Genomic DNA, 19,319 nt, shown 5'->3' on the forward strand with positions numbered 1-19,319 from the left:
CCGGATCCTCATAAACGTTAAATAAATCCAGACGGAATAAAAGTTCCGACTTAAGTTCTTGTTTATACGTTTGTTAAACGTGCAAACAAATGAAGAGAGCAACTCCAACAAAATATTTATTGATTGGACGTGCATATAAATTATTAGAATGATTGTATTAAAGATATTGACATTATGTGATATGATGTGATATTTTGTTAATATTTTATTAGATATTGTTAGAAATTAATTATCAAACTCATCATTAAATTATAATAACAAACATGTTACTCCCTCCGTCCCCAAATACTTTTCTCATTTGTACTTTTCACGTTTGCCAACACACACTTTTAATCAATAATATCTTTAGTTTTGTATTAGTATTAAATAAAAAAAATTCACTGTATTAAAGTACTCATAAATACGAATCCAACAAGATCACTCATGACTATATTTTATCTTATAGATTAGACGTAAATTAGTAATTTGTCTCATGTTATGAACAGTGCCGACATTTCAAACGAGAAACGTTTTTAGAGACGGAGGGAGTATCCTTCTCCGTGGAATGTCAGGTAACATACTAAAATAAATTAGTAATATCAATTAAGTTTGTTATTATTAAATTTATACTATTATTTGACAAAAAACCTAAGATACGAGGTGGTGATGAGTTAGATATTGAACTATTAAATATAAAAAAAAATTTGTCAGTGAAAATTAAAATAGTTTGACAAAAGAAAATCATTTAAACATAGTTTGTATGTTAAACAATATCAATTATTTTTCATGTATGAATTTTTTTTATATTTACTTGTGTAAATCTAATTCATCATCATGTTTACAAGTCATATCAGCATATGTGATGTATTTTGTGTTAAATATTTGGATGAATTCAACCTCAATGGCCAAGTTTCTTCAAAAAAAAACAATGTTGATGACCAAGTAATTCATTTTAGTTTAGATAAATAGGAACACTACAAGAAATTTGACATTTACCTACCATTTTTAAGTGTAGGTAAAGATGATACATGTGTAGATAAAAAGTTTTACCTACCAATATTATATTGGTAACGATTGGTAAGTAAAAGTTCGTGGAGAAAGAGTCTTTACTTACAAATACATATATTAGTAGGTAAATTTGGGTGGACCCCGTTTTATGAAATGAAAATGGTTGAGTCATCAGCTGACATGTCATCGGTCTACATGGCAATGATGGTCCACTTGGCATCCATACGGCATCTTTTAATTGGTCCACATGGCACCTAGTTATTAGTCCACGTGGCACCTTTTGATTGGTCTAGATACACTTAGTGATTGATCCACGTGGCACTCTTAATTTAGTCCAAATAATTATTCAAAACTGTTGCTCTTGGCCATCTAAAGTTTGCCACAGCATTATACAATTTATTTATTTATTTATATATAAAAATATCAAACAAATAAATTATAAACTGATTTTATTAATTGTTTTGAATGAGAGATCATCTCATACAAAAACTGTCTTATCAAAGAATTATAAAAATAAATAACTAAATCGTCACTTGTACATTACATATGAGTTTTTTATGAATTGGAAAATAAAAATTACAAATTATCACTATTTGCAATTGTCTTTAAAATCTTGAACTTGTCCCAGCTCTCCATACCTCCATAACCCGTACTTCCACCTAAGCAAAACTCACTAGTTATAGCAATATGATTTTGATAAGGAGTATTCATCTCGTTGAACTGCAAAATAAAAAATTAAACAAGGTAATTGTTAAAAAAAATTATATAAAAAAAGAACAATAATAAAAAAGTAATAAATACAAAAAAATGATGTCCTACAGAAAGATTGAGAGGATATGATGATGACTTACCCTTAGCGTAGCTACAGTAGTAAAAGAAACATAATCCTTTAATGTATGTTGCCAAGTATACATTAACTTTCTATAATTAAATGATAAATACATCTGCATTTTTAATAATCCAAAATAAACGAGAAAGCTCTCACCGTAAAATAAGTAAAAAGTAGAGCATGTGCCTCTTAAACTGGAGCATGTCACCTTTAATTTTCTGCAAATAAGCAATAGCATGAGTCAAGCTGTCCACCAGGGGAGAATACAAAATATAGAATCAAGTAGTTAACAATTTGAGCTTATATTACAAAATTGGAATGAACATAATACATCTAAAAGAAACTTACGTTGACACTTGAGAGTTGAGACTGCTAACAAAACTGGTGGCATTATTTGAAAGTTAATCGAGTACCAATTTTACTCGATAAATAATAAGTAGTGTCGTCTTCTCCCCAAGATGACTTGTCAAGATTCTTATGAAACAAGATGTTAATCTCAGCATCAATATGACTAGTAGAATTTCTTTTTATCACTGAAAGAGATGAAGAAAAACGTAAAATAGACCGCAAGAATGTTATACAAGAGACCGGAATCTATAGATGAGACAGACCTTCTATAGAGGATTTTATAGAGAATGGCAGATCTATTTGGTGAATTAGGATCAAACATCCTGAAAAATCAGTTATTACAAACCAAGCTGTGAGAGAAGAAATTTTGACTTCAAAGAAGACGTTTTTTAGCTGAGCATTCAATATTTTAAAGTATTAAGAAGAAACTGCTGATAACTCTGTATTGCCACTTTTAGGCAGTAAAATACGGATAGTGCTAGACGTGGAGATGTTAGTGGGAATGAACCGAGGTCTATCCGTTATTCCGTTACCTTGCGCACCTTCCTATCACTGTGCGACTATGTCACTTAAGATGTGTATAGCATGAAAAAGTTTGTATTTTTATTATTACAACTTATAATAATCGGTGGGACTTACATATAAAGTATCGCATTGATTAATATCATAAAAATATATACAGATTGGATAATAAAAATATTTATTATTTATGCTACCAATTTATGATATAAAAAAATATCACAAGAGCTAAATTTTAAGAGAAAATATATCAACAGGTTAACATAATTAATCAAACTTCAATTTATTATTACTAAAATATTAATAAAATGATATTAAAATTTAAATAATAAATAATAATTTTTGAATATATATTTAGCTCGTCGCACGGGTTTAAAGCTAGTATCAATAATAAATGAACACATTTTCAATCCAGATAATGACCCACGACAACTATAAAAAGTCAATGAAATATTAGTGATACTCTATGAAAATTTTGGCAATAACTAATTATATCCTAACGACTTTACAAAATTTCATATATATGGGTATAGATGGAAAAAATAAGAATCATTTAATACCCCTTAATATGTGTGAAATGAGCAAAAAGCTCATCTAAATTGGGATGGAGGGAGTATAATATAATAGCCTATAGCCCGTGCAAGGCATGGGAGCCTTTTAATTATTTATAAACTTTTTAAATATATTTTAAATGGTGTGAAAATTTTTAATTTATAAATAATAAATTAAAACTTTGAATAAAATTTGAAATTATGATTTGTTTTTAGGTTAGAACCGTTGTAAATACATAATCACAGTCATTAATGGCTTCAAATAAACTATTGCACTAAAGCCATTCCTTTTCTCGTACGTAACATGCCAAAGTATATTTAAATTCTTTCTATCAAATTTTAATATATTTTGAGTAGAATATGTGACGCCAACTTCTATTAGATTTTATTTATAAATGTATTTTATTTTAAAATTATTATAATGTGATTATATTTTTCTAAAAATTTACATGATAGTAGATTAAAATTGATAAACATAATTTGTTTTGAATTAAAAAAAAGGAATCATAAACATGCAATAAGAAGGTAGAATCTGTTTTGGGTTAAGAAAAAGTTTTTATATTCGGACCTCACATAAATCCGACTTATTAATTTTAAAATATATTATATAAAAATTGTGACGGTGCGATTTATATGATTCTAGCTACAAATAAAACTGGTAGGAAATATCTATTTTGGATTAAAAAAAATCATAAACAGGTGAAAGACAAAATTTGTTTTAGATTCGGAAAAAAGAATTATAAACATGTAAGTAAATATCAGTTACCTTATAGAACAGAAGTTAACTTTGTTCTAATCTAACGATACTTATTTGTTTAATATACAATGATAAATTTTTAGACCATACAACCATGCGAGCAAATTATCACCCTTGCGTTTATTATATATAAGTATATAATTTTTAAAACTTAGACTTATATTATAAAATATTTTTGGGAATGTAGACCGTAAACAATAAATGAAAAATAAAAGCATGAGGCGCGGAATGTATTTTAAAAAATAATAATTTTTTTGAAATAGTATCCTATTTTTTATGATACTATTTTTTTTGAAATAGTATCATAAAAAAAAGAAAAATTAGACAAAAGAAAAAAGAGAACCAAGAAAGACAGATTTTTAATTAATGACTCGAGGAAGAAAAAGTTTTCGAAAATCTTTTTTTTTCCCTGCTAAATCATGAACCCACGAAATCGAGATAAAACCAATAGTAGAGAGAATTCTTCGATGTAACCAACTCTTGGTGGATTACCACGTAACCAACGAAGTCATATTCTTATCCTAACAGTTGCCCTTAAATATAGGCTATGTTGCGCCTGCTCTAATAACATTATATCTATATTTTTTTAATTTATTATTTCTTATTACATTTGACATAATATGAATGCAAACCTTTTTTTTTTTTAAACTATGAATGCAAACTTATATACTGCATACATAATTAACTAAATAATCTTCTTTCCCCTTTGTATCTCCAATTTCTTCATGTTTGCCGTTTCAAATGAATAATATATGTGGATATGTGTTCTCTGTAATCATTTTTTTATATTTTCTTTAATTAAATCCTGATACGATTAAAATTATCTGATTTTATTTGATAAAAAAAAAGCATCTGATTATTTTTTTTCAAAAAAATATCAGATTTTATACTAACTTTAAACCATCATCCATTACATATCTAAACGAGGGTCACAACTCAAATTTTATCAATTTAAATAGTTAGTTTATATTTCTATGAATCAATGATATTTTACTATCCCGGGACAAAAATGTGTTTATATGTTCAAATATTTCAGTTATAAATTTTATCAATTAAAAGATTTTTTTAAAGAAAGAAGTGACGAGAACTGATGACAGTTTTATTTGAGTACCATATTCAACGTGTCTACACAGTAGTATTACTGTGTTAGCAATTTAAATAATTATATGATGTGGCAATAGTTTGAATTACAGGTCAGCAGCCCGCAGAAAATTTAGGAGCAAACAAATAATTGTTTGGAAGGTAATTGTCCCGCCCAAACCAAAAGAAGTTTCAAAGATAAGACGTGGGTCTTGATCTGAAGTAGTTCTTATAATTTTACCATTTGCCTACTAATAGTCTCTACACATATTACATTGGTAAATAAATATAGCTTTTTACTTACAAATACTTAATGGTAGGTAAATTATTGGTAGGTAAATACACAATTTCTTGTAGTGGAATCTAGTAATATTATTGGACAATTTCTATAATAAATTTGACACACAATCCATTTCATTAAAATTGTCAATCTAAGATATCATAATATTATTTTCATTTTCTACTTCATCCCTATCATATTTGATATTTTTCTTTGACACGTTTCAATAAGTGACAACTTAAGGAATTGTGAACATGGTTCATATATAAATCAAAGAAATGATTTAGTAAGATGTGGCCATATAAAATGGTTATAATCACTACATATGCTTTTAAACATGATTTAACTATTTCAATGAGTTATCAAATATTGATTGTGACAAATCTCCTCATGATGTTATTAAAATTATTGAGATGAGATGTTCTGCATGTTTTAGGATGACATTAAGTTACAAGAGTGTCATAAGTAGATTGATAACAGTTATCTTCATTTGTGTATATGGATAGGAACAAATTGTTATTAATATATTATTTTTTTATAATAAATTCTAGTGAAACATATTATATTTTATTAATAAAACGCTATAGTACATAAGTATCAGTTATTTAGAATTAAAGTTTTCATAAATTTACAAATTATCCATGTCATATCAACATATTATGATTTATATGTTATTATTTTGTAAATATAACGTCGCTGCAAACTTGACACTAGATTCATTTTCGTGAGTACAATTATACCAAAGAAATCAATGTCATAATTAATATTATTAAACAATTTCAATAATAAAATTGTTACTTAACCTCTCTTATTAATATTATGAGTCTCGCATATCATATCAATGTTATTTTTATTTTCTGTTACATCCATATCATATTTGATAATTTTTTAACACTTGTTTAATATAACAACTTCACAAATTATCATAATGATTCTACATAATTATAGAATTGGTTTAGTAAAATGTGATCATATAAAAGATTTAGTCCCCACATATGCTTTTAAACAAGATTCAACTATTTCGAGTTATTAAATTTTAATTTTGACCCCAATTATCAATAATATATGATACGTTATAACAAATCTCTTAGTGATTTTGTTAAAGTTGTTGAGATGTTATTGATGTTTTAAGATGACCTTACGTGACAACTTGATATTAGAGAATAATATGCTAATTTCATTTGTATACATGCATAGATAGGAATAAATATACTGGTACCATAACTTTTTATGAAGTATATTAATATTATATTTTATTGATAAAACACTCTAATACATATGTAACAATTATTTAAGATTAAATCTTTCATAAATTATGCAAATTATCTAATTAATTTATTTTTGAGAGAAAATTTATGCATGCATGCAATATTTGAATCCTGATGATATAATTATTTCCTCATCATATCTTAGCTCTTTTTCTAAATTACTTAATTCACATCATTTTTATTTTATGATATTTTTGAGTTTATAAATTTAAAATTGTATGAAAGTTCATATTCCAATAATATACAAGAAAACATAAAATAAATAATATGTAATTTGTGTGTGTGTGAGGGTGTGTGATTTATGATGTTTAGTATAATTATATCATAGCACTATCATTATATAGCGCCTATAAAGTGTTAGGTATCATTTTTATTATTAAATATGTTAAAACTAATTTATAATATTAATATATAATTATAAATAAATTCCAAATTCCAAAAATTATATCATAGTTTATTTTATAATTAATAAATAATATAAAAAATATATAATAATTATAAATTGTGAAAAATGTAAAATATTCAAATATAGCTAATGTGTTACATGATTTACAAGTTAGTATATCGATAATATATGAGAAATAAGACCAAACGGGTGAAGTTGATATATTAGTTGTCAATTATCAGAAATTTCCGGTCAAAAATGACGAGTGAGACAAAGTGATAAGAATTATTATTTAAATGATATGAACTTCTAATAGATTCTCTATCTTGGATTTTTGGATATAATAAATTAATGATTATCTAAAATATAGTTAAGCGAAAAATTATTATAAATACTCTTTATAATGAATCATTTATATGTAAAATAATTTTTATTGGTATTTTTAATTTTGTGGGAGAGATAAAAAGTGAATAGAAATAAAAAAGATTTAACACAAATTAAGATTTTTTTTCCTATCCTTTTTCATCTCCTAAATATGTCTTAAACAAGGGATTTATTTTTCTCTCAGCTAAAAGTTTCAGTAAAGAAGAGGATGATTGTAATTGGTGTTTTTGGAGCTCAATCCTTTTTCTGTTCCACATAAGTGTGTATATAGATAAAGTAGAGCAGACATGTTTCGTACGACACTAAAACAAGACAGGAAAATATGAAATTAAATTGAGTACTGTTTGTATTTGCATTCGGAGTTTAGAAGTACACCAAGTGTGTTTATTTTTTAGTACACGATGTATATGAAATAATTATAATTAAATATTAATATTTAATTATAAATATGTATATTTATAATAAATATATGTATATATTTTTTTAAAATAATGCACATTTTAAAATATATATTGTAGCTATATAAATAATTAAATGTATATATTTCATATAATTTTGTAAAATTTTACATAGAAATCTAAGATTTGCAATAATTTATATATTTATATATATATATTTATATTTAAATTCGATTTAACACGAAAAACAACACAACAGAAATACACAAACGTTAAATGGATTTTATTTTTGAGTACTGACACGAAAAGGTGTGCATGATAGGAACCAATTGCCGAAGTTCCTCTTATATTTTTTTTTTATAACGAGAATGAATCTCAACGAATATGATCCGACAATTTACCGTGATAATTTTTTCATTCAAGAAAGCTTATCATCTAACCGTCGTACATACAAGATGACCGGAGAAATTTAGACAATAAAACTTTAATGTCCAAAAAGAAAAATCCGTCTTCTTCCAAGCATCCTGAAAATATAAAACAAAGCAAACAAGAAAAATATAAGTCGATATATATATGACAGGATATATATATTATATATTATAAAATTAAAAAATAATATATCTAATAATTAAACAAGCCAACAAATTGGCACATAATTGACTCTACAGGTCAAACATTAACGCCTCAATTAAGGCACACAAAACGCCTCAATTATGGCAAAAAAACGCCCTCAATTAATACCTGATTAATTAACGCTTTTCTTGGACCGATTCACGGATCTGATCCCGAAACAGCCGCGGTCACCGGAATCCGCAATTACACAACCAGATGTCCAAATCTTCAACCATGAGCCGCGATGATTGGAGCAGTCGAAGCAGTAACATTGTTAGCAGCACCGGAAATGAATGACAGAAAACGAACTATTCTGCTCACCCTGCTCATCCAAAAACAAATCATCGGGCGCTCAAAACGCACCGTGCGCACACACGATCGCCACCCCAATCATCAACGCAGAGATCAAAATCGATCCATCGCTAGTCAGGAACACCACAATGATCGTTGACAGGATTAAAAGCCCTAGCGTCTCGCGATCGGAGAAACGTACGGTTAAACACTACACGCGGCTGATCCGACAGCCTGAACAGGTACAAGAAACAGCCACGAAGCGAGCAATCCAAGGAGGATGATGAGAGAGAACCGACGATTCAAGATGCATTTTGGATTTGAATGTGAAATCTGATGGATTTTGGGTCACGGAATTTGGAATGGAATGTGGAGGAGGTGCTTACTGCTAAGCAGCTAATTAAATTAGTTTTCAATGAAAAAATGAAGGAAAAGAAAAGCCGGGATACTTTGCATCACTTCTATCGCCGTGCCGAACAACATCCGCTAAAAAATTTTTAAGCACGAGCCCATTGTGTTCCTCTTACATTATAATTACTCCAAATCTCCTCCAGCCCGCAATATTAATAAAATTAAAATCATAAATTTGTTTATGTATAAAATGATTCTATGAAATTTTGTATAATCAAATTTTAAAAATAAAACAAATTTAATAATTTATGATTCTCAATTTTCAATATAAATTTATAACTCACTCAGGAAAGCTGATTCTCACACGAGCCAAACTCACAAAATGCTTGTTATTCTCTTCATCCCACCAGATTTTTTACGGTTTTCTCTTTTGGATGTTCCATCCATTTCTTTGCATTACAAATCTTTCTAAAAATCCTACCACCTTCTCTTCCTTTTCACATTACTTTTACTTCACTATCTAATCAATGATCCCACTATATATTTTTTCTTTATTCAAATCTAATCTAAACTATTTGGTGGGACTGAGGGAGTATAACAAAGGCACTAGGTCCAGCCAAATCCACAGAGTGCTTGTTAAAAATCAGTGAGAGAAACCTGCACTTCACTTGGACCTTATAATATATAAAGCGAGTCATAGATGATGATTAATGCATGCATCTAACTAAACCAACTTCTACATTCATAAGTCTCACTACAATTCCGATGAATCCCTTAAATCCTGAAGAGTTCAGAAAGCAGGGCCACTTAATGATTGATTTCCTGGCTGATTACTATCATCAAATTCATAAATATCCTGTTAGAAGCCAAGTTTTACCGGGCTATCTCCAGAAAATCATACCTGAATCCGCCCCATGCAGCCCTGAACCGTTTGAAACAATTCTCCAAGATGTACAAAACAAAATTATCCCCGGCATCACACATTGGCAAAGTCCTAACTTCTTTGCTTATTTCCCTTCAAGTGGGAGTACTGCTGGTTTACTCGGTGAAATGCTGAGTACTGGCTTTAACATTGTCGGATTCAATTGGATGTCTTCTCCGGCTGCAACTGAACTCGAAAACATAGTTGTGGATTGGGTTGGACAAATCCTCCGACTTCCTGAATCTTTTCTTTTTTCCGGTGGAGGAGGCGGCGTGTTGCAGGGGACCACTTGTGAAGCCATCATATGTACACTTGTTGCTGCAAGAGATCAAAAGTTAAGCCAATATGGGATGGAAATAATAGGCAGCTTAGTTGTGTATTGCTCTGACCAAACTCATTCTGCATTAAAAAAGGCGGCAAAAATTGTTGGTGTAAATCCCAAGAACATACGTTCAATTAAAACAAGCAAAGCCTCAGATTTTCAGCTTTTACCAGGGCCACTTAATCATGCAATTTCGACTGACTTGCGAGATGGGCTGATTCCATTATATTTGTGTTTGACTATTGGGACAACCTCATCAACCGCTGTCGATCCAGTGGGACTGCTTTCCGAGGTGGCGAAAAACTATGAAATTTGGGTTCATGTTGATGCTGCATATGCTGGAAGTGCTTGTATCTGCCCTGAGTTCCAACACTTTCTTGATGGAGTTGAGAATGTGAACTCATTCAGCTTGAATGCACATAAATGGTTCTTGACAACTTTGGATTGTTGCTGCCTGTGGGTGAAGGATCCCACCGCTCTTACAAAAGCTCTTTCCACCAATCCCGAATACTTAAAGAATCACGCCACTGAATCAAACAGGGTCATCGATTACAAGGACTGGCAACTAATGCTAAGTAGACGCTTTCGAGCATTGAAACTATGGTTTGTGTTGAGAAGCTACGGAGTTGATAACCTAAGAAATTTTATCAGAGGGCATGTCGAAATGGCCAAGAATTTGGAAAGGCTGGTTGTCATGGACAAAAGATTTGAAGTTGTGGTGCCTAGGCTTTTCTCATTGGTCTGTTTCCGGGTTTCGCCATCAGCAGTTGGACAAAAGAGTGGAGAGGATGTAAATGAGATTAACCGGAAGCTATTGGAGTCGATGAATGGGTCTGGTCGAGTCTACATGAGCCATGCAGTGCTAGAAGGTGTTTTTATGATCAGATTTGCTGTTGGAGCAACCTTAACAAATATGAGGCATGTGAGTGTGGCTTGGAAGGTGGTGCAGGAGCATGCAGACGCCTTGCTCCGTTAAATTATACTATGTCTACGCGCGGTATCATGCATGCAGATCCCTTGCTTCCTTGCTTAATTGGCATGCAGAACATTACATATAGTATTAAACTATCGGTAATCGAATATATATATAAATAAATATGCATTATGAATGAGGTTCCAGATAGAACCATATAAATTTATATGCGGCGGCCTTACATGAACCTTACTATATATAAATATTCTGTAAAATGCTAACATATAAATTTACAATAATTGTTTGTGCAGGCATTTAAAGAAAACGTATTTCTAGAACTTGCTCCAAATTGACAATCAATTTTTAGGATCTGCTTTCTTTTAAGTAGACCATAAAGTAGAAAAGCCCAGCCCAAAATTGAGGCCCTTGAGCCCCTCAACACAACGGTCTAATATTAAAATAATAAACATGCGCAGTTTTAAATTTGGAAAATTTTGAAATCACAAGCAACGATTACATAAGATTTTACACACTCCTTGAAGATATATATCAAACAAATATTCTGTCGGCTGACACCTTTAATGTCTGATCACTCTCCTCTCTATTACTTTTGCAGTCCCTTGTAATTTACTCATCTTTTCAGGTATGATGTGTCCTTAATCTTAATTATTTCAACCTATGGCTCTCTAATGCACTTTTTTATCCAACTAATTGTGTTAAGTATGTTACTTTTGCTTTTTGTCAATAGCTTTATGAACCCACTAAAAAGTTTTGATTTTGATTAATGGGCTGTTTTATTTTTTTTTAATTTTATTGTGTGTGCAGTGAGTTCAAGAGTTCATCTTTGAGGTTCTTGGTGAAGATTTTTGTATTGGAAAAGTTTCTGCAGAAAGAAATTAGCTGAAAAGATTTGAACTTTAGGGTTTTTGGGTGGCTTTAAGCTTGTAATTGAAGATGGGTCGGTTCAATTGGGAGATATTTGGCCAAGTTCTTGTTGGATTGATGTCAACATTGGTTGTTTGCCAGGGTTTTACAGATCCTAGAGATGGTAAGGCCTGATTAACAGTTTAAAGCTCTCTTCTTTCTTTTTTAAAGTTGTTCTTGTTGAGAGAGAGGGATGGATATGAGATGGAGAGGGAGGGAGAGGGAGAGAGAGAGAGGGGGGGAGAGAGAGAGATCTTCTTTACCTTATCCATAAGGCCTGAAATTAGTTTCAAGTGTTAATTTTGTATGTGGATTGTGAAGATGATGGTAGTTTTCTTAATTCTCCATTTGTCGTTTATTTTATTTCAGTTGCAGCTATCAATAATTTATATGGTGCTCTGGGAACCCCGCCTCTTATTGGTTGGGTACAAGCTGGTGGCGACCCGTGTACCGAAGGTTGGCAAGGTGTACAATGTGTAAATGCCAACATTACAGCAATGTATGCATCTCATTTGTAAGTATTTAATGCCTTTTGGATATGTGTATGTAAATTACTTAAGGTTTAATATTGACAGTGCTTTAAATGGCGCAAATTTGGGTGGTGTACTGGGTGAGAGCTTGGGGGTATTTGCTTCTATCATACAAATGTAAGTATACTTTAATTATAGCAGAAGTTTTTTTTCCTTGACCTCGTAGATTCTCTTATTATCATGTTATGAGTTTATTGTCAAGCAATCAGGTTGAGGTATTGAGATTTTCGGCTTGCACGTCATTGTACCAGCAATATTAGTTCATGTCTGTTCTTAATGTGCCCGAAGATAAGTTTTCTTTTCAATGCAGAGATTTAGGCAATAACCATATTGGGGGAATCATTCCATCGAATTTGCCAACTACAACGAGGATCTTGTAAGTTTACGCCCTCCTTGATAGCTTTTCGTTCACATTGAAGTGTTTAAAGAAAAACATAGTGGGGGTGCTGAACTTTCTTAATATTCTGGATTGTTAGATATATATGTGTTACTTGCTCCAGGTACTAATTAGTTTGCATATGGTAGGTCTCTTTCAGGTAACCAATTTACTGGAACCATCCCTGAGACTTTTTCCACGTTAGGTCAATTGACAGACATGTAAGTTCTATTTAGTTTGTCTAAAAGAGCAATGTACTATTCTTTTTACTTCTCTCAATCTTGATTTATATACATGCAAATTCACGTATCAGGTCATTGAGCAACAATCATTTGACGGGAGTTATACCAGATACTTTCCAACAGCTTACAGGGTTAATTAATTTGTACGCATTCTCATTAAATTTTTACTTTTAGCATGTTTACATATTCTGAATGTGTAAGAAGAATATGATGGTTGGAATTTAGTACTAACACATGAATTGCAGGGATTTGTCTGGCAACAATTTGGAGGGTCAGCTACCTCCTTCACTGGGGAACTTATTATCACTTACCAAATTGTGCGTATTATCTGCATCAAAACCTATAATTTATAATTTGATTTTGTAGCTGGTGTTTAACTTCATCATCTTTGTCTTGCAGGCACTTGCAGGACAATCAACTCACAGGGACCCTTGATGTTTTGCAAGACCTGCCATTAATAGATTTGTAATCTGTTTTTTTTATATGCATACATTATTCTCTATTTTATTTTTTTTGTTGCTAATTTTAAATGCTTAATCTTCTTTCCTCAGGGATGTTGAGAACAATTTGTTCTCAGGACCTGTACCCGACAAGTTGCTGGGTATTCCCAATTTCAGGTAAAGTGAAGCTAAACTCCGATGAATCTTTTCGCATGAAGTTAATTATAATTTATACATCTAATTGCAAAATCAGACTGAGTCTAAAGCTCCATTTAATTAAAGGGAATACAATTGAAGGGAAGTGAGTTAATTTTGTGCTAGTTTGTGGGTTATTATTTACTTTTTCATTCCATTCTAATCGGTTTGAACTAGAGCTCAGACCTCCTAAATTTATAGTGAATTCTCCATTCTCCTTCTGACTCATTTTCTTCAGTCACTCTTCATTTGAGATTTAATGTTTCAATTCATTCTTATATCATCCTCTCCAGTTTAATTTCATGTTCAAATTTTAATTCTATTGCTTTTAACCAAACAGAGGATTTCAATGCTTCTTGATCAATTTGTTATCTGTCATTTCCCAAATTATGTTTGAATATAAATGTTCTTCGAGTGAATCGACATCGCTTAACGAAGTAGAACTTTATTTACCTTGCAAATAGAGTATATGTGATAATTTGAGAGTTTCTAAAGATTCTTTTAAACAAGGTAATCAAATTTCGAAGTTTTCACTTTCTCTGCTAAAGCATATGTACATGAGATATATATTGAATGTGTGAAGGATGGTCCAAGGACCAACAGAAACCTGATTAGTCAAATTGGTAGGCTTTCGCAATATGTGGTAGGACCAATATATTTGTACTTGGCATTTAGGTCCAATTGGTACTCCGTTGTAGTTTTTGTATAACTTTTTGCAAGGAAACTAAGTAAGATTTACATCATCATGCAGGAGAGCTGGAAATCCGTTCAACACTACAGTTCTTTCATCACCACCAGCGTCGCCTCCTTCGGCACCACCAATTGGCTCTCCACCTTCTGAGCAAGTCCCTAGAATACGACCAAACGAGCCTTCTAATCCAGAAACTTCGAGTTCTTCAAAAGGGGAAAACTTTTTGTCAAAACGAATTGTTTGGATTGTTGTAGCAGGATTGGTCATAGTTATAGTGGTTGCCTTGGGACTTTGCCTTTGTATGTCAAGGTGCTGTAAAGGAAGGCCAGTGACCAAAAAAGTTCCTAAGAGGCATGAAATGGATGTTCACGATGTCCCAGGGGAGAAGCCTAAGCACGAGACATCATTGCTGAAAACCAGTCACAACGAGAATGGTATTATTGATGTCCATATCAGTTATCTGGTTCCGGTGTTCATATGTGTGTGTGTGTGTGTGTGTCTGTATGTATATATATATGCAACCACTTTGTTCTTTAGAGTAAACAGACGCCCTCTTATTATTTATGCGCAGCCCAAAAAGATACCGAACCAAAAAAGGAGGTGGCTGCAGCAGTACCTAAGCGAAATGAGGCGTCTGCAGTACCTAGGCGAAATGAGGTGGCTGGAGTATCTAAGCAAAATGATGTGGCTGAAGTAGCTAGGCATAGAGATGAGCATGAAATAGATATGCCAGTATCAGATGAATACATCCTGCCACCACCACCCCTACCTCCTCTAAATAATCCTTTTGAAAAGGTGATTATCAGGCCGAATGTACCTCCAGTTCGATCTAGAAAACAATCTATGGAGAAGCTGAGCTCTGTTAGGACCTTCTCCATTGCATCTCTTCAACAGTATACAAATAGTTTTTCTCAAGAAAATCTTCTTGGAGGTGGAAAGCTGGGTACAGTTTATAGATCAGAGCTTCCTGATGGGAAGGTAATAATGGTTCTTGTTTATAGTTAAGCAAAGTTTTGGGAAAGTATCAATGAACTTCTGTGCTATTTGGGGTCTTTTATTATTTGGGGAAAATTAGTTGTCTAACTTGATTTTGACTTGTGATAGTAAGTTGTACTAGTACTTCACGGTAAGTTGTACTAGTACTTCACGGTAAGTTGTACTAGTACCTCACTGATGGATGACTATTATATGTCTACATGTGTGTGTAAAGATGGGTAGATAGACAGTACTGTGAGTTAACAACGTTGCTTTTAAGTTTTAACTGTATGGAACGATGACCTTTATCTACACAAGTTTACTAATATTTTCATTTGTCATTTGTAGTTACTGGCTGTAAAGAAACTGGATGGCGCAGCTTCCAAGAATCAGACTGATGATGATTTTCTCGAGTTTGTCTCTAGAGTCTCTGAACTTCAGCATGTTAACATAGTTCAGCTTGTTGGTTTCTGTTGTGAGCATGGACAAAGATTACTTGTTTATGAATATTGCGGTAATGGAACGGTTTATGAAGCACTGCACATAGATGATGAAATTCACAAAAACCTCTCATGGAATGCTAGGGTACGGTTGGCACTTCAATCTGCAAGAGCTCTAGAGTAAGCATCTGAATTACATCTCAATGCAATATGTTAGATTCCCAGTTTTGTAGGTTTGTGAGCTCAAAGAGATTGTAGTTTATTAGTAGTTTTTAATTTGTTAATATAAAACTGTAAGAATGGAAAAATACTGGAAAACAGGGGCCTGTCCGGCTGTCCTCTCTAACACTCTTAAAATCGCTAGTTATTGAACATCTAAAATATACTGCATTCAGCCTATTTCCGTTTCTTATTATGCTTGCTGCATCATTGCTTTTTATTATTTAGATCAATAGATGGTCATACTGTAATTGTAAAAACACTACATTCACTGTACTAACTTTCCATGGAATCTAGTTTTATATTATGTAAATGTAAAAGCTTGGGTAAGACATATAAGTGTTACATCTAATTACTTGAGTGATTTCTCTTTGTTTTGTGACAAAGGTATCTGCACGAGGTTTGTCAACCACCCATCGTCCATCAGAATTTCACGTCTGCCAATGTTCTTCTTGATGATGGGTTTGCAGTACGCGTTTCAGATTGTGGTTTGGCTCCATTGATATCATCTAATTACGTAACTCAGGTAATCATGACTAAAAAATCTTACAAGTTTGTAGATCAATCCTGTGTTCTAGAAATCAGCATTGGGTTGGGCTCATCAGTTCTTTCTCGATTGTCAGTCCTCAGGGGCAACTTTTTATACTTGTGTTCTAGGTTCCTTAGGAAGAGGAAAAATTTGTTTAGAGTAATTAAAAACTGCGCAAGTATGGTTTTGCTTTTAATCACATCAGCCTATACATCTAATATGCTTGAATTTTGTAACTGAAAATGTAACAAGCTTCAAGGCTAGTTGATCTGTATTTGCAAGTGAATTTCTGCCTCGACTCTGATGTCAGAAAAAAGACACTTAAGTGTAGGCCATCTATGAAAAAGACCGAGGCCTCGGAATCTATCAGAAACACAGTATCTATATCTTAGTTGGTTTATTAAAACAATGTATTCATAGAGAAATATCTTCTACTTGTGGGTGGACACAAGCTTATCGTATGAAGCAGTTAGATAAAGTACAATTAAATTAAGTCACAAGGTTGCAGCGAGTTGTTATGCAATAAAATTACCGACACTTGTCCATATGCCAGTTCCAAGGTTCGGGTTATGGTGCCCCAGAGCTTGAGATGGGAAATTATACGTGCCAGAGTGATGTTTACAGCTTTGGAGTTGTCATGTTGGAACTACTTACCGGGAGGAAAGCTTATGACAGGTTATCTATGTTTCGGACTCCTTATAATCTATTTGTGCAATGCAATGCATCAACTATATGGTCGTACCCATTAGTTTGGAAAATGTTGAATATTTGTTTTATCATAATTATTAGGTCGTGCCCAAGAGGGGAGCAATTTCTGGTTAGATGGGCCGCTCCTCAGCTTCATGATATAGATGCGTTGTCAAGAATGGTTGATCCTTCGCTAAAAGGAACTTATCCATCGAAGTCTTTATCTCGTTTGGCTGATATAATATCCTTGTGTGTGCAGGTGAGTTTTCTTCTGTCTTTGTTCATTTACACACTTTTTCTGCTTTATACGTTTTTATGTTCAGCCGATACAATAAGGAAGCGGTACATCCTTTTTGAAGTTCCATATCAGAGGAACATTAAATGATTTCCCATAAAATGTCATAAAGAACTAGTTTGATTTGTCTTATAGAAATGTATTATGTCTCTCTATTACAAAAGCTAATCTTACATATTTTTCTCATGTTCGTTATCTTTTGATTTGTCCATAAGTCTATTTATATTTTTGGTCAATTGTCCTGTTTTGTAGCCGGAGCCAGAATTCAGGCCACCAATGTCCGAAATTGTTGAGGACCTTCAACATATGGTTGGAAGAGCCCGAACAAGAGATGACATCTGAGAATAAATCAGATCAAGAGAACAAACAACTTAGATGCTTTTGCCTGTGTTAAAATGCCGCGACTTCCCTCTAATATAGCATATAGCATTGTCACTTCCTTCTAAATGATTTTGTCCGGAAGAACTTGCATATATCTGTCACTTCCCTCTAATTCTTCTGGTTCAAGTGGCTGAGGCCATCATTCATGGCCTTGGTGAGAATTTGTGTATTCAATTCATTGATTGTTGCTCCGTGTGACAAATTTATGTACTAAAGTTTTTGAAACGGTGTATGAGCGAAATTATTTATTGATTAGTTAGAACATAACAAATTTCTGGAGTCCTGACAATTGTTCATAGGTGTCTCCAATAACATAAGTTGCTGTTTTGTTTAGTGTAGCTTTGATCAAAAGGTATTTGATAGTTAATTTTTTTTTTTTTCTGTTGGATCTAATATATAGAGCATTTGATGGTTTAAATTTATTTATTCAGTTTATTGTTGGATCATTCATACAATAGATACAACAAATACAGGGATTAATATATTTATTTCTTGTATATAAGAAGTTATTTTAAAATGAAAATGGCGACGAAGGTTGCTGACTTTTGATGTGAGTTTGATAAATGATGTTTTTGATCCTTGCGGACAGGGGAAGATTGCATTGAGTTTGATAAATGATCTAGTGACAGGTCCTGAAGCGAAGGACAGGAAAGAGTGGATTTTTTTTTCAATATTATAAATCACAAGTTAAATATTTTTTTATAATAAAGTTTGAAAGAATTTTGAGAAAATACTATCACTTTTTTAAACAAATTGTAAAAATACTATATCCTTAAAATATTTTCAAAAATACAGTGGTTGAATATGCAACCATATTTGCAACTGCTAGCAATCACATGCAACCGGAAATGCAATTATGAAAAAAAAAATTGAAAATTATATTTGTTTGCTTAATAAGTTGCAGTCGGTTGCAAGACAAAAAAATAACTCTCGCGAGGCCAAACATTACAACCTAAAAAGCAACTAAAACAACAACCTATAAATCAACTCAAAAGCAACTCGAAATTCAAAATCAATTAAATTAGCGAAAAAATAATAAAACTTTGGGTTCATCCATACACAACAACACGGCAACTCAATGACCCCGTCTAAACAAAACTCAACGAAGCAAGATCTTGACTCAAACTCAAGCGACAACTATAATTTACAGAGACTTGATTCGGTGATAGACATCGGAGCAAACAAAACACAAAACTGA

General features: G+C 32.1%; 2 protein-coding genes across 3 annotated transcripts; both read left to right on the forward strand.

The window, feature by feature from the left end:
• The first annotated feature begins 9,805 nt into the window (after positions 1-9,805).
• LOC108224080 (tyrosine decarboxylase 4) lies at positions 9,806-11,289 on the forward strand. Its single transcript, XM_017398634.2, has one exon. The coding sequence runs from the start codon at positions 9,806-9,808 to the stop codon at positions 11,258-11,260; it is 1,455 nt and encodes a 484-aa protein (XP_017254123.2). The 3' UTR covers positions 11,261-11,289.
• A 409-nt stretch (positions 11,290-11,698) lies between these two features.
• Positions 11,699-18,403, forward strand: LOC108205325 (protein STRUBBELIG-RECEPTOR FAMILY 3). Of its 2 annotated transcripts, none has more exons than XM_017375246.2 (17): positions 11,699-11,840; positions 12,023-12,245; positions 12,491-12,620; positions 12,697-12,768; positions 12,962-13,027; positions 13,177-13,248; positions 13,341-13,412; positions 13,515-13,586; positions 13,669-13,734; positions 13,821-13,886; positions 14,656-15,029; positions 15,167-15,573; positions 15,919-16,190; positions 16,617-16,755; positions 17,312-17,433; positions 17,548-17,704; positions 17,993-18,403. In XM_017375246.2, the coding sequence occupies exons 2-17, from the start codon at positions 12,152-12,154 to the stop codon at positions 18,080-18,082; spliced, it is 2,271 nt and encodes a 756-aa protein (XP_017230735.1). In that variant the 5' UTR covers positions 11,699-11,840; positions 12,023-12,151; the 3' UTR covers positions 18,083-18,403. The 2 variants fall into 2 exon arrangements, with proteins under 2 accessions (XP_017230735.1, XP_063941994.1); XM_064085924.1 differs by lacking the exon at positions 11,699-11,840 and adding an exon at positions 11,867-11,917 and having other exon boundaries at positions 17,993-18,314.
• The last annotated feature ends 916 nt before the right edge of the window (positions 18,404-19,319 follow it).

The sequence above is a fragment of the Daucus carota genome, chromosome 1, assembly GCF_001625215.2.
Source record: "Daucus carota subsp. sativus chromosome 1, DH1 v3.0, whole genome shotgun sequence".
NCBI classification, from domain to species: domain Eukaryota; kingdom Viridiplantae; phylum Streptophyta; class Magnoliopsida; order Apiales; family Apiaceae; genus Daucus; species Daucus carota.